This window comes from Phaenicophaeus curvirostris, chromosome 1, assembly GCF_032191515.1.
Source record: "Phaenicophaeus curvirostris isolate KB17595 chromosome 1, BPBGC_Pcur_1.0, whole genome shotgun sequence".
NCBI lineage: Eukaryota > Metazoa > Chordata > Aves > Cuculiformes > Cuculidae > Phaenicophaeus > Phaenicophaeus curvirostris.
This window is the reverse complement of record NC_091392.1, coordinates 202,192,738-202,220,108: the sequence shown is the minus strand read 5'-3', so window position 1 is coordinate 202,220,108 and position 27,371 is coordinate 202,192,738. Positions and strand designations below refer to the sequence as shown.

The following is a 27,371-nucleotide window of genomic DNA, read 5'->3' as shown; positions in this document are numbered from 1 at the left end:
AGGAGACCTTTGAGATTGAGTTCAACTCTACTTGTCCACTACTAAACCACATGCCTAAGCACTTCATCCGCCCATCTTTTAAACAGCTCCAGGGGTGGTGACACAACCACGTCCTGGGCAGCCTCTGCCAGTCCCTGAGAACCCTTTCAGTGAAAAAATGTTTCTTATTGTCCAGCCTATAGAATCATAGAATCATTGAATCACCAGGTTGGAAGAGACCCACCGGATCATCGAGTCCAACCATTCCTATCAAACACTAAGCCATGCCCCTCAGCACCTCGTCCACCTGTGCCTTAAACACCTCCAGGGAAGGTGAGTCAACCACCTCCCTGGGCAGCCTGTTTCAGTGCCCAATGACCCTTTCTGGGAAGAATTTTTTCCTAATGTCTGGTGGGAGGTGCTTAAGGGCAGGTGGGGTGGAACTGGATGATCTTTAAGGTCCCTTCCAACCCAAACCATTCTGATTCTCCCCTGGTGTAACTTCAGGCCATTCCCTCTCATCCTATCACCTGTCACTTGGGAGAAGAGATAAGCACCCCCCTCACTACATCCTCCTTTCAGGCAGTTGTAGACAGTGATAAGGCCTCCCCCCAGCCTCCTTTTCTCCAGGCTAAACAACCCCAGTTCCTGCAGGTCACACTTGTTCTCCACGCCCTCCACCAGCTTCATTGCTCTTCTCTGGACACACTCCAGCCCCTCAGTGTCCTTCTTGTAGCGAGGGGCCCAGAACTGAACACAGGATTCGAGGTGCGGCCTCACCATCACTGAGTACAGGGGCGGCACCACCACCTCCCTCGTCCTGCTGGCCACGCTGCTTCTGAGACCGGCCAAGATGCTATTGGCCGCCTTGGCTCGAGTTCAGCTGATTGGCTGGGAGGGCTCCGATTGGCTGGGCGAGGCGAGCCTTTGCTGAGCCGCTCGCTGATTGGCTAGGGAGTAGCACCGATTGGCCTTAGGGGCGCGTTGATTGGCTGAGCGGCCACCGGGGGCCGCAGACTGAGCGCTGATTGGCTGAGGAGTCGCGCCGCTTGGCCTTAGGGGCGCGCCAATGGGCTGGGCTGGGCGCTGATTGGCTGCAGTCGCGCCGATGGGCCGGGCTGGGCGCTGATTGGCGGGTGCGGCGCGCCCGTGGGCTTTAGCTGCGCGCTGATTGGTTGCGCCGTCCCTCAGCCGCCCTCGCGCCCGGCGTCGCAGCCGCTTTTGCGCCGTTGTCGTTTGAATCTCGGCCCAAAATGGCGGCGGCGGCCGGGAGCGGCGCTGAGGCGGCGGCCAGGCGGGAGGGGGCGGAGGGAGAGGAGGAGGCGGCGGCCGCCGCGGAGGACGGAGAGGAGGATGGAGAGAAAGGCGAGAAAGGCGGCAGCGGAGCCGGCGAGGCGAGGGCGGCGGGCGGTGAGAGCGAAGAGGACGAGGAGGACGTGTTCGAGGTGGAGAAGATCCTGGACGTGAAGAGCGAGGGGGTGAGCGGGGCCCGGCGGCGGCGGCTCTGCCCGCGGGGCGGCGGGGGTTCGCTGCTGAACCAGGTCCCCGAGCGCCTCACCGACCCGTCTTTTAAAATCATTCCGAGGAGGGGTGACTCAGCCGCCTCCCTGGGCAGCCTCTGCCCGTGCCCGAGAGCCCCTTCAGTGAGGACATTCCTCACATCCAACCTAAATCTCCGCTGGTGCAACGTGAGGCCATTCCCTCTCCTCCCGTCCCCTGTCACTTGGGAAAAGAGACCAGCACCCACCTCACTACAGTTTCTTTCAGGCAATTGTAGAGATTGATAAGGTCTCCCCTCAGCCTCCTTTTCTCCTGGCTAAACAACCCCAGTTCCCTCAGCTGTTCCTCATAACCCTTGTTCTCCAGCCCCTTCAGCAGCTTCATTCTCCTTCTCTGGACTCGCTCCAGCCACTCAATGTCTTTCCCATACTGAGGGGCCCAAAACTGAATGCAGGATTCAAGGTGCGGCCTGACCAACACCGAGGGCAGGGGCACTATCACCTCCCTGGTCCTCTGGCCACGCTGTTTCTGATACAGGCCAGAATGTCCTTGGCCACCTGGATGTTCTGCACCATCCCTTTACACCCATGGCAGAGGTTCCGTTATAACTGTGGTTTAAAACATGTTATGTGTGATTTTGCAAGCCAGTTTTTTTTTGTATCTTATAGCTTTGACTGAAGAGGCTAAATCTAGAGCAACTTTACTGAGATTTTTGGGATTTTTTTTTTTTTTCTGCATTGTTAAACTGCTCTTTGCTGCTGTGGCTCAACTGCAGGAGCATTTTGTCTTGTTTTAAACTGAGTGCTGAAAGGGGCAGGGTTTGAACGTTCCCTGCCTGTTGTAGGGGTGTTGGAACTGCATGGTATTTAAGGGCCCTTCCAATCCAAACCATTCTGCGAATACGATTGAGAATTGGTTCCAGGGTATGCTTAGTGAGGCTGTTACTGGGTTATAAAATGTGCTACCTGATAGAAATGGCATGAGAGAGACAGCGCTCCTGGGATGGGATTGAGCTGAGGAGCTTATAGCTCTGCCTATTGGTCAAATAGCAAGTCAGGCTGGAAAACGAGAGGATCCCTTTTTTCTTCATCAAAACGGATGGAAAAGCCTGTGTGTTGAGTTCAGCAGAGTGTATTTTATGTTGTTTGTATTAGACTAGTGGTTCCCAGGTTGCAGATTCCCAAGTCTGATACAAAGTCCAAGCAGACATACCGAGTCGGCCACTGTCCAGCGCATTTAAGGCCAGTCTGTGTGTTCTCGTGTCACGGTGACAGAAGTGGGAGAGCCAGAGAGCTCAGCTCAGAGCAGCTGTTGCCATTTGCAGTCCTGATGTTGCAGGAGCTGATAGCAGAGGTAGCATGAGAGAGACGTTGTTGGGCTGGGGAGTTAGACCTGTGATAAATGACATCTTGATGTGTTCTACTTAAGAGAACAAGCAGCAAAGGTTTGGATATGTTTCCTTTTGATACATCTGGAAAGCATTTCATGCTGCACCAAAGTTCATCTAAAACAACAGGCTCCTATGCAAATTGTGACATGCTGCAGTGGAGATGGGTGACCTTAACCCTGCCGTTTGAAGACATGGTGATAACCCTAGGAGTTGTTTCTAGCCTGTCGCTGGTTCTTGTAGAAGCTACAGCAGTATAAAAACGCTTAGAAGTTTTCTGTTACTTGTAAATGACACAGAAGAAACAAATAACAAAGTTCTGTAGAATAACATCGATGGGTGAGCATAAGGCCACGTGTGTATCTTTGGTCCCCTTGTGTCTTCCCTGCAGCTGCATTTTTGTAACACTCTGTGGGCTGAGTGTAAAGTCATTCAGCAGCCAAATAGTCTTATGTTTGCATTAGGCTTTTCTCAGTTAATTAAAAAATAACTTCTGACTTATTTTGTACGTGAGTTACAAGGGTGTAATGGTAACTGCAGCTGAGGTCCTGCAACCAAAGTGACTTAACCATGTACCTCCAGGCAGGTGAGAGGCCGGCTGGCTCGGAAGCTGATTTGTGGGAAAGGAGCTGGGAGGCCCCTCAGACAAGCAAGCTGAACGTGAGTCAGCAGTTCTTGCAGCAAAGGCAGCCAGCAGCATCCAACAGGCTGGCCAGCAGATCGAAGGAGATTCTTCTTCCTCTCTTTTTGGTGATTCTGAAATGCATCTGGAGTATCGTGCTGAATGCTGGGCTCCCCAGGACAGAAGAGACACGGACATACGTTGGAGTGAAGGGTTATGAAGTCTGTTTGGGGAGCTGGAGCACAGAATGCTGACAGAGCTAGGTTTGTTGTGCTGTGAGAAGAGAAAAATTGAGGGTGATTGTAGTGTATCTACTTAATGGGAGAGTGTAGAGAGTCGGATCCCTCTCAGAGGCGCACAGTGAAAGGAAGAGAGAAGCAGTGGGCACAAGCTGGAATGCAGGGAAATCGGAACAGCTACAGCTTCACCAGGCAGACTTCTGAGCGGCCTAATCTAGTCAGTCCTGCTTTGAGTAGGGCATTTTACTTGCTAGTTCTGGAGATCCCTTCTGCCCTAAATTATTCTGTGACCCTAGTAAAGGTACTGGTTGTTCGTTTTGTGAATAACCCCATTAGAAGAAAGAAGAGACAGGTGAACAAGATTTTGAAAACTAGTTCCCAGTTCAAGAATGTGTGGTTAAGCTAAATTATAAGAGATGTCCTACTCTAACGTGCCTGAATATTAACTATTTCTTTATGTCTGCAAAGCAAAATGTCAGTGTAAAGTTGATTGCTAAAGTTTAAGAGCATCTATAAACACTTGGTGGAAGGTTAATGGTGCTTAGGCAGAAATGCAAATTTATGGATATAATGGCAGTTCTTTTGAAGCTTCCCTTCTCCAGGCTTGGTTAGCAGGGTGGGATCTTTATAGAGTATTATCAATCTATTTCTGAAAGAAAGAAGTACTGTAATTTTTCTGCTCCAAAGGTGCTTTCCTTAGTACATTTATTAGTACATTTTTATATTTGAAAAATAAGTTCAGTCAGGTCTGTCTTGCTTGGTAGCCATTATTAGCCTTTTATGGGGAAAATGAATTTTCTTAAGTTTGGTGCTAGCTTTTGTCATACACCTGTTTAAAGAGACTGCAGGTTTCATCAGTAAAGGTGATGATACTGATTTCACAGGACATCTCAGCTTTTCAGTGAAGCTTGGTGCAGGAGACCTTGAGTTTGCCACTTGTCTGGCTATATTGGGAGCGTGCTGAGCCCAGGCTAATGAGCTGCCTCTGAGCAAGGAAAGGAGTCCATCTTGAGAAATGTAAGGATTAGCAGTACTTTATTTAGGAGAAAGGCAAGAGAGAATTTCATGGAGAGTTATTTTTAATGGCCAAAGATTTTCTAATCCAGTGGAAAGAAAGCAAGATAGAGAATATAAGATGCAGTTTCTGTCTATGATGGTGAAACAATTGGTCTAGCGCTCTCATATTTAGTATTTCCAAGACTCTGTAACTACACCGAGGTGCACAAACTAATTTTTTGCCTAGGCTTGTTGGTGTGTTGAGGGTTGTTGGGTTTTTTTCTGATTGTTGGTATCACCATCTACAACTCCTGTAAAGGAGATTGTAATGATGTGGATGCTGGTCTCTTCTCCCAAGTGACAGGCAATAGGATCGAGAAGAAATGGCCTCAAGGAGGAGAGGCAGAGGAGGTTCAGATTAAGCATCAGGAAAAATTTCTTCATGGAAAGGGTTCTTGGGCACTGGCAGAGGCTGCCCAGGGAGGCAATTGTGTCACCATCCCTGGAAGTGTTTAAAAGACTGGTAGATGAAGTGTTTAGGTACAGTCGGACTTGATCTCACAGGTCTTTTTCAACCTAGCAACAACAATTCTATTCCAGTTTTTCAGAAGTGGCATTGATTACAAATCTAACAAGAGTTATACATTCCATTATAAAGTTGGTTTACTAATGTTAATGCATTAAAAATCTTGAGAGTTGATATAAACTTGGTAGGGAGAGAGAAGCAATTCAAACTTGAAACTTATAGAAGAAGTAGTAAAACTTTAAAAAGTAGTTTCATAACTGTCAGAACATCCGTCTTGGTAAAATGACTGGGAATTTATGATTAGTACATTGTAGCTGTGGTTCTGAACAAATTTTGGCTATTACAAATATTTTGGTTAAAACCATTCCCAACTAGTGAAACATTTTACAACCTACTTAGTTCAGCGTGTCACAGAGATAGAAATGATTCTCGGAATTCTTATGTCAACATTGGGTTGAACTCCCATTATATTAATTTTTTTTAAATCATGACATTATAGATCCACTGAGATCCCCAAGAATGGAGTGGATGATGCAATACTGTGCTGCGTTGTATTAAATGTTGGGCTTTTTTCTTACAGGGTAAAATTCTCTATAAAGTACGGTGGAAAGGATATACCTCTGATGATGATACCTGGGAACCGGAGGTTCATTTGGAAGACTGCAAAGAAGTGCTGCTTGAATTCAGAAAGAAAATTGTGGACAATAAGCCTAAACCTGTTAAAAAAGACATTCAGGTGTGTTTCACTTTCCGGTATCTTACACTGAAGACATATTCTCTATCTAGGCTCTGCTAATGGGGGGAGGGGGAGGGAAGACATTTGGGATGTGAAATTGAGAAGACTTAAAGAATCTCTTTGATCCAAATGTGTTTTGTTTCAGGTCAAACTGAATATTGTTAACATTATCTAGTTAGGCATTTTTTTGTTAATTGGCAAGTTTGTTTGTAGACTCTAAATCCATCTAAACTTTATTTCAGGTTTTAATGGGACTGTATAAATGACATATTGTCATTTTAGTTTGGTTTTGACAACTTAACCCCTTTTCCCTACTCACATGATTATTATCTTGTTGCTGAAGTTGGCACTACTCAGTTCACACTACTGCTTTGTGTAGCAGATTGATGAACTTTTGCAAGTTAACCATTAAATCAGGTAAGATAGGAACACAGAAGAAATAATTGCAAGAAGGCAGCATATGGCTTTTTGTTTTCTTTTTGACTATGTAGTTGGCTTTGAAATCAAGTGTAAGAATCTTTTTTGAAAACTGATACCCTTCTTCTGGGAAACCTACAGGTAAATTTTACAATAACAAGTTAATTGTTTTTGCTGTAAAATAGTTCAGATTTTAATCCTGTCCTGGAATTTGGTTGTTGGGTGTCTGATTGGTTTACTTGACTTGTTTATATATTGATTCTCATCCAAGTAGCTAGTAATATAGTTTAGGTGAGTAAGCAAAAATCATATTTACAAATTATACCATTTGGCAACAAGGAACAATGTTTGCAGTGTTAAAAAAACATTCATGGTTCCCAAGCAGCACTACTACCATTTTTGTTTAGCTTACACCAAAATGATATGGTTTAATGGGGAAAGAAATCTTATCTTTTTTTCCCTGCCTTTTAGAAACTATCTCTAAATGATGATGTATTTGAAGCAGAATCTGACAGTGACTGGCAAAGTGAAACAAAAGATGATGTTTCACCAAAGAAGAAAAAGAGGAAGTCAAAAGATGGAGGGGATAGAAGTCCAGATGATCCAAAGAAGAAGAAGTCGAAGTCTGCAAAACTCAAAGAAAAACCGAGAACAGAATGTGAAAATTGCTCAGATGCTTTGGTTTCAGATTCAAAACCAAAAAAAAGGACTTCTGAAAGCAAGGAGGATTCAACGGACCCAAAGAAGCAAAGGAAAGAAGATAGTAAAGAAATCAAGAAAAAGAAGGGAGAAGTTAAAGAATTAAAAATCAAGTCTAAAGAAGATTCTAAAGAAAACCAAAAGTCACGGAAGGAGAAACATGGAGATGTTCAGTTTGACTCAGAATCAAGTGCTCCAGATGATGTATTTTCTCAAGGAACTGATAATGAAAATTCAGACTTAAATTCTGAAAGTAAAGATGAGAAGGAAAAGGTAATAAGTGCAGAAGAGAGACTGGAACAAGCAGTTGCTGAAAAAGATCCTGCTGGTGACAGGCATCTTGATGGAACAGCAAGTAATGAAGATGATAATATTGATGTTAAAAGAAAGAAGAAGAAAGTTCAGAAAGCTGAGGATTGTAAAGAGGAAAGTAGAAAAGTGGAAACTCTGGATACCTATTTAGAGAAGAAAAGCTTGCACAAAAGGCAAAAAGGTCAAGACAAAGTAAAAGTGGTACCAGGAGAGTTGGAGAAAGTATCACCTACTCAATCACCAGTGCAGAAGTGTTTGAAACTGAGTGCTGATGAAAGAGGATGCAAATCCACTGATTCAGCTGGGGAGGTGAGCAGTGTTAAGGCATTGGGGTGGGGGCTGGGGATCAAATCAGATGTTTTTGAGGTATCTCAAAAGACTGCTGTTCATGATGACAGAAAGAAAAATGCAGATTGGAAACTTAACGAGCTGCGTGAAGCTAAAGAAAGGCCACCTCCACAATGTATAAGATTTCTGGATTCTGAATACTATAAAGGAGCTAACACTTCAGGAGAGAGGGGCGTCTTTAAATGTGAAAGTATGAATTTCTCCTGTTTGTTATGTGTACTTAAGTAGAATGAAATTTACTGTTCCTTGAGAGAATGCTTTGTTCCCACCTTTGACACTTGTCTCAGTTTGCCATTTTTCTGCTTGTTTAGTAAGACATTCAGTCTTGAGTAACATCCATCCAACACTTTACAAGCAAATGTGCTTCTGAGGTAAAACACACACTTGTTGTCTCTCAAAAGCCAGCCACCTTACACGTTAGCACCTCCCAGAGAAGTGGAGTGCTGAAATTGCTTTTAAACTCACATCTCCAGTTTTGCTGTGCAGCTGGCTTGCCTTGTTAGAATTCCTGGAGTGCTTATAGATCATAGAATCATAGAATGGTTGGGTTGGAAGGGGCCTCAAAGATCATCCAGCTCCAACCCCCCTGCCCTGGGCAGGGACACCTCCCACCAGACCAGGCTGCTCAAGGTCCCATCCAACCTGGCCTTGAACACCTCCAGTGATGGGGCAGCCACAGCTTCCCTGGGCAACCTGTGCCGGTGCCTCACCAGCCTCAGCATGAAGAATTTCTTCCTAATGTCTATTATAAATCTTCCTCCTTCCAATTTAAAGCCATTCCTCTGTATCCTGTCACAAAATGCCTTTTTAAAAAGTCCCTCCCCAGCTTTCCTGTAGACCTCCCTTTAGCTTCATCACATGGTTTCGTATTAATTACATGCTCTTAAGAAATGAGCTGAGCGAATACTGGAATATTTAGTTTTCCTTAATACAGTAGTGTTTTAAGAAAAGCGGGATGGCAAAGGTAAAAGGGAAAAACTTAGCGGAAAAAAGCCCCCAGTATTTCTGGAATGTTTTTGAGAATATAACTTTTCAGCTGCTTCAGACAGTTCTAAGACAGTTTGCAGTTCATAAAACTTCAGCTGCTCAGAGAAACCTGTTTTGGATTTGTAACAGGATTGCAGCCAAAATACATTGGTCCTTACTGGATTATATATGACTTCTTCTGAGGTTGTGATTCTGTGGTGGCAATTTTCTTCTGTAGGTTCAGCTGTGTTCTTCTACTTAAGCTTACGTGGAGTAGGGCGTCTTAAACAGAAGGAAGCTGATTTTGAGGTAGAGAGCTTAGTGGTGAAAGCTCTTGTAAACAAGGTTAAGCAATTGGTATGTGGCATAACCCAGCTTCAAAAAGTTAATTAAATAACTGAAATGCTATGGCCCTTTATTACTCAAGTATTTCCTTGTGGTTTTAGGCTATAGCATTTGCAGGAGAAAGATCAGTGATGTATGAGGGGGAATGGCTTTTAATTGGAAGGGGGAAGACTTGGCTTAGACGTTAGGAAGAAAATCTTCATGCTGAGGCTGGTGAGGCACTGGCACAGGTTGCCCAGAGAAGCTTTGTCTGCCTTCTCCCTGGAGGTGTTCAAGGCCAGGTTGGATGGGGCCTTGAGCAGCCTGGTCTGGGGGGAAGTGTCAGGCCGGGAGGTTGGAACTGGATGATCTTTAAGGTTCCTTCCAACCCAAACCATTCTATGATAAGAAACAAAATCTTTAGAATTCTGTTTTATTTACCAGCAATATAAAAATCTTGTCACCCCGGGCATGAAGAAATCAACAGCAGATGAAAGTTGATTTGCTTTAAGGAACTTCAGCCGGCTCTCTCAGTAACTTGTCTGTTTGCCTTTCTCACGGTTGTGTTCCATGAAGGTCATGCTCCAAGGTACCAAGGAAGCAAGACAAGCATTCTGCTTTTTGATTTTTTAAGCCTAGAAGGCTTAAACAATGTTTTCTGTAACTGGTTAGTTATTCTCCAGAGCAGCTGTGGGCTTGCTGTGTTTGTGGGTTTGGTGGAGAGTCATGGATGCTTTTTGGCTTCACTAAATTGCCCAAACAGATAATTTTTTTTGAGCCAAACCATGGTGTATGTTTTGGCTGCCTGTCCTTCCTTATGTAGCTCTGGTTACAGAACACTCTCATGTCAATTTATAGTACAGTATCCTAGTTTTGGAGTCCGTTTGCACATCAAGCCATTCTTTCCATCTGCTTTATCTCCAAAAATTAAATGTGCATTGTACATTGTACATCTGCTCAGTATGGGAAATCCAGACTAGGATTCAGGATTACTGATTTTAACAGCCCCACTGTGTGGCAAATATCTGGTAATCCCTGTAGTGTTAGAGGCGTCCTCTGAAATCCTGGGTATCTTGTGGGATTAGCTGTGGTTTGTGCTTCTCTTTAATCAAGTCAGTGATCAAAACAGAGGGTTTTGGGGGTGAGGGGAAGGATTAGCTCTGCTAACACATTATGATACACCAAATTAATCTATCTTAATTGACCTTTTATTATGTCAGAGAAATAGTAGTATTTAACAATAAATGCAGTTGGTAGGTCCGTGGGGACCTCTTTTGCAGCACATCTTCAGAAAGCCAGTGCTGTTCCATGTACTGGGTTAGTGATGGGCTGATACAAAGCCATGAAAAGGAGTCTTGTCCCCTGTGCTCTGCAGTCCAGAATTTGCTGGCTGAATGGAGAGAGGGGATTACAGGAAGGAACCTTGGGTGGAGTTAGTTGTATTCTATTTTGGCAAATTTCGTATTTCTACATCTGGGCTGCGTAAAAAGAAGTGTGGCCAGCAGGTGAAGGGAGGAGATTCTCTCCCTCTACTCTGCCCTTGTGAGACCCCACCTGGAGCACTGTGTCCTGTTCGGGAATCCCCAATATAAGATGGATATGGAACTGTTGGAATGGCTCCAGAGGAGGCCAGGAAGAAAGATGATCAGAGGGCTGGAGGGCCTCTGCTATGAGGACAAGCTGGGAGCATTGGGTTGTTCAGACTGGAGAAGAGAAGGCTCTGGGGAGTCCTTATAGCAGCCTTCCAGTACCTGAGGGGGCCTATAGGAAAGGTGGGGAGGGATTTTTTACAAGGGCATGGAGTGGTAGGACAACGGGGACTGGCTTTAAATTACAGGGGGAAAGATTTATATTAGACATTAGGAAGAAATTCTTCATGATGAGGCTGGTGAGGCACTGGCACAGGTTGCCCGGAGAAGTTGTGGCTACCCTGTCCCTGGAGGTGTTCAAGGCCAGGCTGGATGGGACCTTGGGCAGCCTGGGCTGGTGGGAGGTGTCCCTGCCCATGGCAGAGGGGTTGGAGCTGGGTGATCTTTGAGGGCCCTTCCAACGATTCTGTGATCTACCACAGTTTCTTCTATCATATTGGATATTGCTAAGCTCAATCTTATATGCGGATATGATGGGTTTGGGTGGATTTTTCCAAGTGTCTGTTCCTCACAAATGGCCGTTGCCATAACCTTCTGATTGTGTAAATTGGAAAACTTGGAACCTTCAGGTATACAAATGTCAAATTTTATCAGTTAAAGCTCAAGTCAGTGCTACCATGACTGCTTTGAATAACATACTACAAAGGTGTTAAATACTTTTAAATAATTAAATTTTCTTCAGGCACAGATTTGGAACGTATTAAAAGCTCATAATTTTAAATATCCTTCAAAATGCTGGGTTAGAGCTGTCTGCACCTTGTGCCATAAAGCACCTTGTGTGGCAAGGATGCAGTAAAAATCTGATTTGAAGTGATATTGCTCCCAAAATAAAATATCTTCTGGAAGAAGCCTTCACAGATTTAACTCCCAACTTACCTTGTCATAGGAATGTCCACAAGTCTGTTGCATACATTTTTCTCAGTATTATTAATTTTAAGTGTATTTTGTCATTGAAGGAGTGAAAGAAGTTTATTTTCCTTTTTTTCCTCCACAACTTTAATTTCATCTTTGTTGTCAATATCAGGAGAAAGAAGTAAAGAAAACTGAAATAAAAGAAAAGCCTCAGAAAAAAGAGTCAGAAAAAGAAGAAAAGAGCAGAAAAGAACAAAAGGGCTTAAAAAGTAAGTTAACTGTTTAAAATAGAGAAGGAAAACACCCTTCAGACATTCTCCTCTTTTTTGTTCTGCTAGAGCAGATATTATACAGTTTTGTAACATAGCAAACCCAAGAATTTCTGATTTAAAGAAGCCAAAGTCTGCTGTTTTATGGCTTTGTTAATATATCCTTTTGAGAAGGATGTGTGTACTTTCATGTGCATAGCATGGAATTGTACAGAAATCTCTAACATTTTTGTAGGCAAGTCAAGATTTTGTCCTTTTTCATTTAATAGTCAACTGTGCTTCTATCACAGTAATCTTTTTTTGGGGTTTTTTTTTTTTTTTAGAGGAATTCATTCAACTATTGACTGTTTCCAGAAGTGTGCTGTGACACTATGAATCCAAACTTTCTATGCTTAGAAAAACCAGGAGACGTTCCCATCAGACAAAATTCTTGCCTCTTGCTTTAGCCGCATTGATGAGTGGTGTTATCCAGCTTTTCAAATCATCCAGTTCTGGTGATATTTTATACATTAAGGCAAATACCTAGATTGTATTTCTATTCTTAGTAGTGTGGTGGAGTATTAATGTTACCGCTCTTCATCTTAGTAAAATTCTGGATTATTTTATTCAGGATAAATTCCCTCACTAATCTGTTGAGGGTGAACTCATTAAAACTAGGTAACTGCAACTTCGATAATCATGGATGGATATAGGGGGAGCTAAGATGCTTCAACTAGCTGTTGCTCAAGAAACCTCTTTCATTGGAAGTAGCATAGCTGCCTGCAATGCTTAAGAAAAGTTGTATTGAACAGGATTATTGTTCCTTATACAGCATGTGTGCTTTGTCTGTTCATCACAGATACTGAACCGTATTTTCAAAGTAGTAATTTATGCATAATTCTAAACAACGTGTCTTAAAGATGCTGATCCTGTGTTGAAAGCAGTCAGAATTCAGACTTGCCAGGGTAGCTGGGGGTGAACAAGCTCTCCCCAATTTTTGGCTTGTGGTGTTAAGCTTGTTTCAGCAATGATTAACTCAGAGAAGGTCTGTTCTCTTTCCGTGAATGGACTCTGGTCACTCACTTAAACTTTGTTACGTGTGGTGGTCTTTCATTACTCAAGTAGTCACTTGGTAACTGTCTTAATATTCTAGGCTCTAAGGATGTCAAAAGCACGTTTGACTTGTTTAATGTATCTTCAGAAGAAAAAAGTGATTCTGAGAATAACTACAAAAGAGAAGATTCTTCACTAGAATATAAATTCATAGAAGATGTAAAATCAAAGGACAGCAAGGTGTACAAGGAAAGAAGGAACACAAGAGATGAAAGAGAGATGTGGACATGCATTACTGCAGAAGGTGACTGGAAAGTAGTGGATGTGTGTGTCAAATGAAGAGCTCTGGTGAACTGTATAAACAAATGCAGGGGAACATTGAGCACTGGCAGTTAATGTTTTCCCTGTTCCTACTTGCATCTTATAGTGCTCACGTTCTTGTCTCCCCAGGAGGCTGACATAATGTTTTCTTTTGAAACCCACTGATAACTTTTCAGTGTGTTTCTGCTATTACAGTGATGGAGCGTTCACCATCTCTTATCGCTTCAGCCTCATTTATTATGACAAATAACCAGTTTATTTAAAGTAAAAGCATTTTATGTCCATTTGTAATGTAGCCTTTGTTGTTTGGAACCATTCCACAATGACCTCCAGAGTCTATTTGAATGAAAAGCAAGTATGTTAAGCTGCTGATCATTGAAATAATGGCCAGCAAAGAATGATTTGAAGACTTGTAAGTTATTTATTACTTTGGTTTTTTTCTTCTATCAAATAAAATACATGATAGATGGAAAGCAGCAAGTTTTGAGTTTGGGTATGGACATGCAGTTAGAATGGCTGACGCTAGAAGAGTTTCAGAAGCATCTTGATGGAGAAGATGAGAATCATGCGTCAACAGAACCAATATCAAGCTGTGAGTATTTGCTGGGAGGAAGGGACATTTCCTAGCTGGTGTTTCAAAATAAGATATCCTATAACTGCATTGGATTTATTTTCTAGCTCTTCTGAGGGATGCTGTTAAAAGTGGAGATTATATGACAGTAAAGATGGCACTTTCTTCAAACGAGGAATATAATCTGGACGAAGAGGTAATTCTTCTGCAGTAGCAGTACTAGGGGGTAGGGCAGGAGGGAAGAGTACAAGTTTGGATTGTTTAGAAGTTTTCTGTACGTGCTGGTAGCAGATTTGTGTCTCTCTGGGGGAGAGAAAAAAAAAAGCATGACTTGGGAAAAGTAAGTATAGAATTTGAGACTTCAATATTTGTTCTCCATTTCTTCCAAAATAAAAATTAAGTTTGCTAGACATGAAATTTGAGAGAAACATCCCAGTAGCTGGATTTGCAGCTGGATTGCCTACTGGGTTTAACTGAATATTAAATTTAGAACTTTACATGGTGTAGGGAACAATGATACCCACCAGGTCAAGTGGCTAAATTATAAAACATCTATACATGTTAAAGCAAAATATTGACTGCTCCATTTGACAGACTTGGGACCACTTCAATCCATGACTAGTTAATTTTCTGCCAGTTCTTTACGAGCTGTGATATTTCTATATTTTCTTTCAAGGTTCTGTTTTCCTCTTAAATAGTACTACCATTCCATTTTTGAGGAATAAAATCTCTGCTACCAGTATTTTCTCTGATGATCTTGTGTAGTTGTATTATGTATCATTTTGAGAACTAAGCATGGGTTACAACTTCTGTTGTGTAGTAGAAAAATGCCAGATTAACTACTGAGGCAAGCGTGTGTTCTTCGAACTGTAGTTCAACTGTGGTGGCAAATGCAAGAATGAATGAGGAGTCTGGCCTCTCACAGAAGGCTTTTCATGCGTATCTTCATAAAATCCAAAAGCAGCACTGTGGTAGCAGCTGACTTGAACCATCGTAGGGTTTTTTTTCCAGTGGCTGCTGACTTCCTTTTCCACTGTCTTGCCACCCTTGGATACCTTACTGCCTTTCTTCCTGGCTCATTCTGGTTTTCCTTCTTCTTCTGATCCCTGGAATGTTACACGTTTTGCAGATCCTCAAGTTCAGTGTGAGGCCTGTGGATGGGAGAAGTGGGAGGTGGTAGTTTGTTGGTATCTGGCAGCCGTGTATGTGTGAATTCTTCTGCCAGGGAGGGGAATCTTTGTGAAATCTGTTGACGCGCTTGCAGTTCTTGTCTTGCAGATTGGATTTATCTTAAAGCATTGCCGGGGTATTTTTGTTTGTTTGTTTTTAATAGCGGTTATTCTTGTTACAGGACTCAAGCGGAATGACGCTGGTGATGCTTGCTGCTGCTGGTGGGCATGATGACCTTCTCCGGGTACTGATCAGGAAAGGAGCTAAAGTTAATGGTAGACAGAAAAATGGAACAACTGCATTGATACACGCAGCTGAAAAGGTTGGCTTGGTTGTTGTTGTATTTGTGATTCTTGGCTCTTTTACTTCTGTTTAAAAGTGGTATGCAATTATTTTCCCTTAGATGATGCCTAAGAAGTAGTTAGCAGGGTATAGCAGGGTGGCTGTAACTGTATAATTTCAGCAGCTGTGGTTATTGTAGCATGAATCAGCTCTTATCACAAACCCTACCCTGAGAGAATGTCACAGGACTACCTAGAGGGAAAGGAGACACAAAGGATATCTCTCAATTTGTCATGGGAGCTGAAGTTCTTGTGTTAGAATTGCTCGTTATGCTCTCTGGCTACCCAGGGTGCAAATATGGAAGACTTTGAGAGCAAATCTCTGATTAAGCGATGTTTAGCATTTGAGACTTGGGAGATGGAGACATGGCAAAGTCTTCTCAAACAGACTAGACTGGTAAGTTAGAGGATAGTTCATGGGTGTTCTCTTCTGTTCAGGTTGGTTCATGTATAGATACACGTACAGTAGATACAAGGCCAAAAGGCAGCTTGATTCCAGTTTGATAATTAATGAAAACTGTGTTCTTCCTGTGGCGTTCACTATTGCGAGATGTGGAAAAACGTAAGGAATTGTAAATGCTGATGGCTCTCTACTTGGCCTGAGTCAGGGTGATCTTTACTAGCCAAGGGAGAGAACAATATTAATTGCGTCATGCCTTGTGCTTTCGATTTTACTGATGGATTTTAAATCACTTTGTGTTCTGAAACAAAACCAGAATATTTTCTACTCGCTTGTCTTGTGGTTTCATGGCCTTTTTCAGAATTTTCTAACAACAGTGGCTATCCTTCTGGAAGCTGGGGCGTATGTGAACATGCAGCAGAGCAATGGTGAAACTGCTCTAATGAAGGTAAATCCAGTGTTTGTTCTGACACGGTTTCATTGTAAATACTTCTGGCAAACTAATAAAACATGAAAGCGTATTTGTCAAGTTGGTTTAGGGAGCATGTATTGTATCTGAAATAAAAATGCTGTTATTCCAGGCAGTGTTTTAATACTTTTCCTAAATGTACTGTTATATCTAAACAGTAAATTCAGATGCCATCAGCATACAGCACTAAATATGGCCCATTATCCTTTTCCATTGTTTGACCCAAAGAAATATGCATGTGGTCTTAAAACTCAGAGAATCCGATTGTCAGCAGGGAGAGAAAAATTCCAGAAAGGAGAAACTTTCAGTTGGGTGTCACTGACTGACTTTTGTGCATTCATTGCAGGCCAGATACGAGGTTTCAGCGAAGTTTCCCTTCCTGATAAACTTGCTGTACTTACACTGTTTAGGGCAGGTTTGTGTGCAGAAGAGGTTACAAAAGCTTTTCTGTCCAAGACAACGTGGTATTGTTTCTCTTCTGTCCTCTGCAAGGCTTAACAAGCATGGGGTATTCACCTTTTCTGTAAGGAAGGGATAACACGCTTGTGGTTTCCACAGCCGCTTCAGGCCAAAATCTATTCATGATTTGGCTGCATCCCCAAACCTCAGTTTTGACCTTCACTGGTTTTGAAGGTTTCATTAGGATTTGGTGCAGAGCTGTACATCCTTTCTCACTGGCCATCCGCGGTGACTTATTCTGAATGTGTGTTTTGTGATGTAGATATAAAGAACAGGGTTTTCTTTTCCAAAATCCTTGCTGTAACTAACCGTGAACAGCACACACAGACAGTTGGAAATGGTGGCTGTCAAATATAGGTCAGTAGCAATTTGGGGCACCTTCTGTTAATTAACTGCCCACCTCAAGTACAAGCTGAACTGAGATTCCTAGAAACAAACACTCGGAAGTGCTACTTTGGTCATTCTGAATAGTTCTGCGGAAACCCACTTTTTCAGGTGAACAGTTGCAAGAAAGTTTCCAGTTGCCGAACTCCAGCAGATCAGGTGGTTTAACAGAACTTTTGGGGTTTGTTTTATATATATTTCGTTTTCCCTCCTAATTAAATCCACTTGGTAATCCTGACTGTTGCCGCTTCTGTGGAATCGGACATGCGGTGTTGCCTGGGTAAAGATAAAATGTTTATGGAGTATGATCAGAGTTTTGAGTTGCGTTAGCATTTGCAGAGCAAAAGCCTAAACTTGTCTGCATTGTAACTAATTTTAGATTTGAATTAGTTTCTGCACTTCTGCTTCCTCCAGTGTTAAGCTCTGTTCTTACAGTGGCTTTGTTATTGATAGTCCTTCCATCTTCATGTTTCCTACACAGGCCTGTAAAAGAGGGAATTCTGATATAGTGCGGCTTATGATTGAAAGCGGAGCAGACTGTAACATTCTGTCAAAGCATCAGAACAGCGCGCTGCATTTTGCTAAACAGTGTAATAACATACTGGTGTTCGAGCAGCTCAAGAATCATTTGGAAACGTGAGTAAACTGTACTTCGAAGTTTGTTCTGGTGAAGTTTATAGTACAAGGCATGCAAGGGGATGAGAGGGAGATTTTGGGTAAGAAAATGTCTGATTTGGGTAGAAAGCTAACTAATAAATCATGTGAAATGTAAATTACGTGAGCTACCAGAATTATGAGACCCTTGCTTAAACATTCATTAAAAAGATGGAAAGGAGGAAAAAGGAATTACTAGAGGAGAAAGATTTCTTAAACTAGAAATACAACAATAAGGAAGATTAAAAAGTGTAAAAGCACTGGACAGTTGAATGTGAACTGTTGCTGGGGTGTGCCAAATAAAATACCTTGCTGAAAAGCATTAAAAAAATTGGAAACAAACAAATTAGTAAACAAACTCTCTAAATTGGAGAGATATGGATTTGATGGGTGGACTGTTTGGTGGATAAGAAACTGGTTGGATGGTCGTATTCAGAGTAGTGTCAGTGGCTCAAAGTCTAGATGGAAATGTGTGCCAAGTGGTGGCCCTCAGGGATCCATACCAGGACCAGTGCTGTTTAATATCTTCATCAGTGATACTGACAGTGAGACCAAGTGCACCTTCAGCGAGTTTGCAGATGACACCAAGCTGAGTGGTGTAGCTGCCACAGCAGAAGGACGGGATGTCATCCAGAGGGACCTGGACAGGCTGGAGAAGTGGGGCTGTGAGAACCTTATGAGGATCAACAAGGCCAAGTGCAAGGTCCTACACCTGGGTCGGGGCAATCAATCAATGTGATTGAGAGCAGCCTGCAGAGAAGGACGTGGGGGTGCTGGTTGATGAGAAGCTTGACATGAGCCAGCAATGTGTGCTCGCAGCCCAGAAGGCCAACGCTATCCTGGGCTGCATCAAAAGAAGCTTGGCCAGCAGGGCGAGGGAAACACTTCTCCTCCTCGACTTCTCTGTCATGAGCCCCCACCTTGAGTACCGTGTCCAGTTCTGGAATCCTCAACATAAGAAGGATATGGAACTGTTAGAACAGCTCCAGAGGAGGCCACAAAGATGATCGAATGCTGGAGCACCTCTGCTATGAGGACAGGCTGAGAGAGTTGGGGTTGTTCGGCCTGGAAAAGAGAAGGCTTTGGGCGTACCTTAGGGCAGCTTCTTGAAGGGCCTACGGGAAAGCTGGTGAGGGACCATTTACAAGGGCATGGAGTTGATAGGACAGGAGGGAATGGCTTTAAATTGGAGGGGGAAAGATTTATATTAGACATCAGGAAGAAATTCTTCACGTTGAGGGTAGTGAGGCACTGGCAGAGGTTGCCCAGGGAAGCTGTGGCTGCCCCATCCCTGGAGGTGTTCAAGGCCAGGTTGGATGGGGCCTTGAGCAGCCTGGGCTGGTGGGAGGTGTCCCTGCCCATGGCAGGCAGGTTGGAACTGGATGGGCTTTAAGGTCCCTTCTAACCCAAACCGTTCTGTGATTCTATAATACTTACAGTTAACGAAAAGGCAAAGGAGTAGTGGAGTTGAAATTAAAATGTAAATCCATGGTGTCCGAATGCCTGAAATGGCACCTGCTGTTCCAGTTCTGGTGTTTCAAAACCAGATGAAGCAAAAATTAAAACTATGGGTGATTGGAGATGCAGAGAAGCTTCTGTGAGGATAGAGCAAGGGTAGTGATGCCTGTCACCTTGGGGCAGATTAGAAGGTCCACATTTAAAATAAAATCAGAAAACAACAACAAAAAATAACTCAAAGCCATGAGGCCGTTTCCGCACACCCTCCTGGTAAATGATTTAGTGGTAGTTTGAAACGGGGGAATATTTTTGCACAAACCCCCCGCAGAATTACGAATCTCCTTGTTGCTGAATGCTGTGGTCACAAATGCCTGGGATTTTAGAAGGGATTAAGTAGCTCTAAGGAGAGGTGCAGTCTGGTTGCAGTCTCTAGTTTGGGATGCCTCTAAATCCGATTGCTGGAAACTGGGACATTGTACCAAAAAAAAAATGGTTTAGTATCCCATAGTTAATACGGATTTGTCAGCATCTGGAAACTCAGCCAGATGGGCTCCTGGGCTGCCTTTGGGACAGCGATACTGGCTTCTTTCCAATCAAACACGCTTCAGGTCTTGATTCTGCAGGTGATAATCTCGTCTGGGATGGAGGGGAACCAGGCTCTGAATAGTGGCACAAAAGCCCTGAAGGGAGTTGGGACCTTTGCCTGGCAAAGGGGTTTAAAAGCTGTTTGTATCAAAACAGCTTTCTGAAGGGGATTACTTAGTAATGTGCTTGTAAGTGTGCCAAATGCTGTTGGTTACAAAATCACAGAATGTTTTCTGTTGGAAAAGACCTTTAAGATTGAGTCCAACCATCGATCCAGCCCTGCTAAGTCTACCAATAGACCATGTCCTCATGTATAACATGTACTCATATTTTAAATGCTTCCAGGGATGGTGACTCCATGGGCAGCTTCTGCCAGTGCTTGAGAACTCTTTCAGTAAAGAAATTCCTCCTAATATCTGACCCGAATTTCCCTTGGTGTGTCTTGAGGCCATTTCTCCTTGTCCTGTCACTCACTATCAGGGAGAAGAGACCAGCGCCAACCTCACTACAACCTCCTTTCAGGAAATTGTAGACAGTGATAAGGTCTCCCCTCAGCCTCCTTTTCTCCAGGCTAAACAACCCCAGCTCCCTCAGCTGCTCCTCATAACACTTCTGCTCTAAACTCTAAACCCTTCACCACCTTCACTGCTCTTCTCTGGATGTGCACCAGCACCTCCGTGTCCTTCTTGTAGTGCAGGGCCCAAAACTGAGCACAGGATTTGAAGTGAGGCCTCACCAGCCCTGAGTACAGGAGGCCGATCACTTCCCTCCTCCTGCTGGCCACACCATTTCTGAAACGAGCCAGGATGCCGTTGGCCGCCTTGGCTACCTGGGCCGCTGCTGGCTGGCGTTCGGCCGGCTGTCAGCCACACCGCCAGGTCCTTCCCCTGGCAGCTCTCCAGCCTCTCCTCCCCAGGCCCGTAGCGCTGCACGGGATTGTTGTGAATGTGATCCCTCTTCTTGCAGGCTGGACCACTTGTTTAAATTATTCCTCCTTAACCCCCAAAAAACCCAAAGCAAAAGCCCCAGTTTGGCTGTTTAATGGTAGTGGTGCCACTTCTTCACTGCTTTTTTTTTTTTTTAGTTGGGAACTGCCCTTTTCCAATAGCAGTGCCAGTAAAATTATGCAGTGTCTTCCTTATTTCTACATTGTTCTTCCAGTTAGGTTGATAAATCAGCTACACTGGGAAGGTGGCGTCTATTTCTCTTTACCTGCTGTGTATGTACTAATGTTTTAGGGACATCATTCTATATAAAAAGCCTTCAAAATGTGTGTCAAATAGGATTTCTTTTTTAAATCTGCTGCAGTGTGTTTGTCTCAGCATTTTATTTTTTGTGGAACCAATAGGTGACTTTCACAAACAGCTCACTGATAAAATATTTTATTAATCAAGTACTGGGGCGTGGGGCTCATCTGTGCATAAATGGTGATGAAGACATTCATTCCTGAGAAGTTTGAATCCGCAGTGGTAGTCTGGAATCGTTTTTTGCATTAGCTGTCATTAAGTCTGTCTGGTAAAGTAATTTTACTTCTATGAACTACAGACCTCACTGGTTTGGTCTTTCAGGCTCACGAGAGTAGCAGAAGATACTATCAGGGATTATTTTGAAGCTCGTCTTGCTTTGCTGGAGCCCGTCTTTCCAATTGCTTGTCATCGTCTCTGCGAAGGACCCGACTTCTCTTTGGATTTTAACTATAAAGCCCCACAAAATGTGCCAGAAGGTAGGGGTGTTGTTCCTGTGGTGGTTGGTGGTTTCGTTTGGTTTTGGGGAAAAATAAAATGGGATCACAGAATGGTTTGGGTTGGAAGGGACCTTAAAGATCATCCAGTTCCAACCCCCCTGCCATGGGCAGGGACACCTCCCACCAGCCCAGGCTGCTCAAGGTCCCATCCAACCTGGCCTTGAACACCTCCAGGATGGAGCAGCCACAGCTTCCCTGGGCAACCTGTGCCAGTGCCTCACCACCCTCAGTGTGAAGAATTTCTTCCTAATGTCTAATCTAAATCTTCCTCCTCCCAATCTAAAGCCATTCTCCCTCATCCTACCACTCCATGCACTTGTAAAAGTTCCCTACCGAGCTTTCTTGTAGCCCCTTTCAGGTACTGGAAGGTCACTGTATGGTGCCTCCAGAGCCTTCTTTCCTCCAGGCTGAACAACCCCAACTCTCTCAGCCTGTCCTCACAGCCCTCTGATCATCTTTGTGGCCTCCTCTGGACACCTTGCTGGCTCATGTCGAGCTTCTCATCGATGAGCACCCTTCTCCGCGGGGCTGCTCTCAGTCATATGCTGCCCTGCATTACATTAAGGATGCTCTGAGTACAGGGAGAGCCGTGATGTTTTGATGTGCTGTGGGTGGCGTTTGTGTGTATCTTTTTAAGAGCTTGTTGCCGCATGCCCAGTTTCTTTTTTCCTTTCATGGATTCCCTTACTTTGCAAGGGTTACCTTAGCTGAGAGACAGGCATTACAGGAAAGGGGTGGTTATCTTTAGTATTAATAATTTAAAAAAAACCCTTAATCTAAGAGCAGGCTTAGAAGACGTCATAGTGGATCATCTTGTTCTGTAGGCAGTGCCTGACACACTGCAGTCCTGGAGAGCAGCCACAGTGCTTGCGTGATACAAATACAGCCTAGAAATACTATAAAAAAAGAAGCCAGCATTGGACAGCTCTGTTTTCCCATGGAAGTCTTGAAAAAGCTGGGAATCAGATTCCCAAGGTAAATGGGAACATTTCTTCATTTGTCCAGGGATTCAGACACGAATGGCTGATGCCTTATCACCCTCTACAACTCCCTGAGAGGACGTTGTAGTGAGTTGGGTGTTGGTCTCTTCTCCCAAGTGGCAGGACGAGAGGGAATGGCCTTGAGTTAAGCGAGGGGAGGGTCAGATTGGACATCAGGAAACATCTCTTCACTGGAAGGGATCTCAGGCACTGGCAGAGGCTGCCCACGGTGGTGGTTGAGTCCCCATCCCTGGAGGTACCTAACAGATGGGTAGATGAGGTGTTCAAGGATGTGGTTTAGTAGTGGACTGGTATGGTCAGTGAGCTCAAAGGTCTTTTCCAACCAAGTGATTTTATACTTGGCTTGACTGAGTCGTTTTATTCGCCTTTAGAGTTATGGCAGGGAAATAGCTACAGGTACTGGTTTTTTTTGAAATAGTGAATGGATGTGACTGCAATACTGCTTAACCTCACACTGAAAGGTGAGGCGAACCGCGTCTGCCCTGTTTTCTGGTTGTTAGGAATTGTGATGCAAGTCTTCCAGTTCTTGATTATAGGTATTGTTCACAGAATTAAACTGCACATAAGTTTGTGTTAAAATGATGCATTTGTGGGTATTGAAGATGGTTGCTTATGGAATTTCAGTGCAGTGCATAAAAATCTAGAATTTACTGGGCTCAGTTGTTCCTACAGAGACAACAGAAAACCAAAACAGTGTTAAATTCCCTGACTCTTTCGGTAAACCTAAAACCACAGGCATGAACCCTACTGAGGATTGTCATATCCGGTTTGCTTTAATTTCTGCTGCCAAAAGACTCAACTGTGACCTGTCCAGCTGTGTTCTGTGCTGGGATCCACGGGCTTGGGAGATGGGATGTTGCTTTCATCCATTTTTTGGGGTTTAATTTATACCAAATAACATGTCTGTGCAAGTATTCGTACCTGACTGTCTTCAAAAGCTCAGTGCACGCAGTTGTTCTAAATAATAGATCTCATTTCAAATTAATTTGACCGAATTGCCTTCCCTTTCAGGATCCGGAATTCTTCTCTTTGTTTTCCATGCAAATTTCTTTGGTAAAGACGTCGTTGCTCGGCTCTGCGGACCATGCAGCGTACAAGCTGTCGTTTTAAATGACAAATTCCAGCTCCCTGTATTTTTGGTAAATCTTTTGCTATAACTGCTTGAGCGTAAAACGGCTTTGTAAAGTCTTTCTGGAGCAGCGTGGGAAATCCTAGTGCTTTAATTTGCATTTTGAATAGCATGATGAAGCTTTTTTAAGCATAATAGGGAAGTTTGGGTTTCTTGGTTTTTCTTTTGAATGAAAACTTAATTCTTCTTTGTATGTGGTGGGATCTACAACCCCGGTGTATGCTGGACTCCATAGAAGCGTGTGCTTTAAAAGGCAGGGACGTAGAGCTTGACAACCTGCTTGTAGGTGGCCTTGCTGGAGAACCCGGTGGTGCCTGGTTGGACCAAATGACCTCCAAAGGTCCCTTCCAACCACAACCCTTCGGGTGGCTCTGACTTGAGAATTGAGGGTTTGAACAAGGGGGTGAGAATTCTGATTTTATAGCTGTTTCACTTCACAAATTCACCCAGCCTCTCAAATTTTTGATGCAAGTAAGTTCTTAAATACAGCTACTTTGTTTTAATAACTGACCTCATCTTTCTAAAGATTAATTTCTATTTGTTGATATTTTTTTTTGCATCTATTACACGTGTCACTGTGCACACTTTTTCAAGTCCTCTTGTTCTCTGGTTGCACCTAAGGTTCCTTCCAGTGCACCCAACTGCCTTTCCCAAAGTACAGAGTTAAAATATTGTGTTCTGCTAGTCTGCTCGCTTAGTGCTTCCTGCCGTATCCGCCATTAACTTTGTCCATTTTCTTTTTCTTTTTAGGATAGTCACTTTATTTATTCCTTCAGCCCTACTGCAGGCCTTAACAAGCTTTTTATACGGTTGGCAGAAGCTCCTGCTGCCAAGGTACAAAATGCTCTCAGAATTACCTGTGTATGTTACTTCATACAATAACTCTTTCCTGCTCTGGATGCTTCCTACTGCTTGGTTGTGAATGCAAAAATAAGGACTTCCCACTGTCTCCGCATCCAAGTTCCCATCGATTCCATTTCCATCCTGTGACTTTGCCAGAGCGAGCTTGGGGACACTGCCAAGGGTGTTGATTCTGTTGCAATTAAATTGGTTTCTGCTGCAGTCAGAATAATTCACGCACCAGGATAAAGGGGTATTACAACTAAATGTTTTCCCCATCCGTGTTATGAATTTAATAACAAACAGGTACAGGGAGTGCCAGTGTTGTTCTTTGCACACAAATATTTCTGCTTGTGTGGTTAGGAGAAGCTGGAAGCATTTAGTGGGATACACAGGCTGCTTTTACATAGTCTCTGTGGGGCTTTCCAGGGGGCTTGGGCAGTAGTTGCATTTCATGTTGCAAAATGAGCAACAGAGCCTGTTCTGGTAGCTTTGTTTTATCCTTGGAAGATGCGCTAGTCCATTTTTTATATCTTTATAGATTTAAAACTTGTATACTTATGTGTTTTATTATGGGATTTTTTTGTGGTTTGGGGTTTTTTTTGTGTGGTTTATTTTTTTTAAAGGGAAAAAACTGAACAGGTTTTCAAATAGAAGCACAAGTGTGTGTGTGGTTTGGACCTGTATAACCACCACCGCATGCAGTGTGTTCTGCTTGAGCCCTTTTTCAAGCCCTTCACATTCCACCAGGGCTGCTGTAACTGATTTTGCTAAATACAGCTTGTAAGCTCTTTCCTAGTCACTAGCAATCACTTGCTTTTTCTCTTGCTTTTCTTGTTAGAAGGTGTTTGACGCAGGAGTTACGTGTGAACGGTCTTTATACATGAAACCTTCATTTGATTTTGCAGGTGAAGCTGCTGATCGGCGCCTACCGAGTGCAGCTGCAGTGACCTCACAGCGTTCTGAGCGGACTGACGCTTTTTTGGATAAACTTCCGATTCTTTAGAGACTGACAGAGCAGTTTGGAACTTTTAGCCTGAGTTGCCACCTGGCTGTCCCTCGCTGGCAGCCCCATAGGAACGTGCGCTGGAGAGCGGTTGATGTGCTGCCCTGGAGGCAGGGCGGCCTGTTTTTTTTTTTTACTTTGTACAGCTGTAGATGTAAGTATTTGTGCCAATACACACAATTCTGGTTTTCTTTAGCTCATGGAGTCCAGATTGCGTATCTCGGCTTTTCCACAATGTGGAACGGTGCATATAAGAACTATTTAAGGTAATACACGAAATGTCTTTTTGATAGATCTTTTCCATTTGTAAACTAAAATTTTCTACTTCCTCTAATGTTTCTATGTAAAACACGGAACTGTCACTCTTGGAGCCGTGGGCAGAAATTACACTTTGAAGTCACTGCATTGGATTTAACTTGGAATTGCTGGGGCTGTGTTCCTGCTGTTGTCTCCTGAGGAGAAAGCACTTACGCTTGGAGATTATTCCCCTTGAACACAGTTAGGGCTGGAGGTGTGAACGAAACATCGGGGTGGGATGGAGGCCCCCAGGCAAATTCACGGTTCGGTCGGTGTTTTAAAACTGCTTTTGTTTTGATAGTTCCACAAAATTCCCAGTCAAGTGGCCCAGCAACCCCAGAAACTCAGTACCTTAATGGTGCAGGTGGTGCTTTTTATAATCAAGACAGGCAGAGAGGACTTCAGAGCTGCTCAGCCTGATGGATAAGAACAGGGATTGACCTTTAATTCAGTTCCTCAGTGCAAAGAGCTGCTATCTTTCTTTTTTTATTTAAATGACCCATTTATCAGATGACAGCAGGGTCCTGTGCTATGAAATACAAATGTAATGCTTCTGTATGAAGTACCGAATATTTTCTTTGTAAAATAACCTTGAAAAGTGGGGGAAAAAAAAAACAAACAGAAAAAAAAGAAAAAAAGCCCTTCCTGCTGGTGCCTTTGCTGTTCCGGTTGCCAGGTGTCATTTTACACATCACAAGGTGCCTCTCTTATAACTCCTGTGGGTGGATTCTTCATGTATTGTGAGCACTCGCCATCAAAACAGCACAGAGGAGTTAAAAAGCCTCTTGAGAACTGTGACTTTTTAACATCAAGTTCCGTTACCCAGTTTGAATATTTGGTTTTGGAAAGTTTAAAGAACTTCCCTGTGTGAGAGACGCCTTCAGTGAGGAACAAAGCACTATTTCAGTTTTGTGGGATGTCACGTTAAGCTCTAGAAGCGACGTACAAGTTGGCTTTAGCGTCGTTGCCTGACTTTTTGCAGACAGTATTGATAGGATTTAACGTATTTAACGAGTCGAGTTTGGAGAGACTTGGCAGCTCCTCCTCTCTCTGAAGTGTGTTCAGTACCTCATTTTGCTACGTGTGAACACGTGAAATGCTTGAAAAACACGGGGTGAGAAGTAGGTTTGGCACAACCGGCGCTCCGGGCTTCACGGGGCTGCACTTAAGACACTGTGTGAAACTACGGGAGCTGAATTAAGGAAGAGTCCAAGTGTGTTTGTGTTTCCTTCTGTTGGAGCAAGTTTCCATGTACACAGAGTCTTTCCCCAGTTACTCCCACACTGGACCAGTAGCAGCAGAGGGCGTGTGGTGAGCTCTGTACAGCAGAGCGGTGCCCAGGTCACTGTTTGAGGGGTTCACCGCGGGGATCACGGGGTTTTTGAGCAGGTGCCCATAAGACAGATGCTGTTTAGACACTGCTGTACAGTCTGACCTCAGGCTGGGGACGGTCCAGGAGCTGCCGTAGCAGCGGTTTGTCAAAGGCAGCTGGTTTGGGGGGATTTGGTTTGGAGTTTTGGGGATTTGGGGTGGTTGGAGTATGGTTTTTTTTTCCTTGAGGCGTTATAAGAAAAGAGGGAGGAGTTTGACAGGACATGAGAATGAAATTTGTGTTCTTGATACTTTTCTTGAGGGATGGATTTGCAGCCACCTTTTTGTTTTAGTTGGTGATGTAAATTTAAAAATCCC

At 43.5% G+C, this 27,371-nt stretch overlaps 1 protein-coding gene across 1 annotated transcript; it reads left to right on the top strand.

Moving 5' to 3' along the window:
- Positions 1-1,198: 1,198 nt before the first annotated feature.
- MPHOSPH8 (M-phase phosphoprotein 8) lies at positions 1,199-25,580 on the top strand. Its single transcript, XM_069883493.1, has 14 exons — positions 1,199-1,457; positions 5,830-5,985; positions 6,874-7,722; positions 11,725-11,821; positions 12,954-13,157; positions 13,641-13,766; positions 13,853-13,941; positions 15,097-15,237; positions 16,018-16,104; positions 17,450-17,604; positions 21,234-21,388; positions 23,422-23,549; positions 24,290-24,373; positions 25,288-25,580. Exons 1-14 carry the CDS (start codon positions 1,233-1,235, stop codon positions 25,327-25,329), a joined length of 2,538 nt encoding a protein of 845 aa, XP_069739594.1. The 5' UTR covers positions 1,199-1,232; the 3' UTR covers positions 25,330-25,580.
- Positions 25,581-27,371: the final 1,791 nt, after the last annotated feature.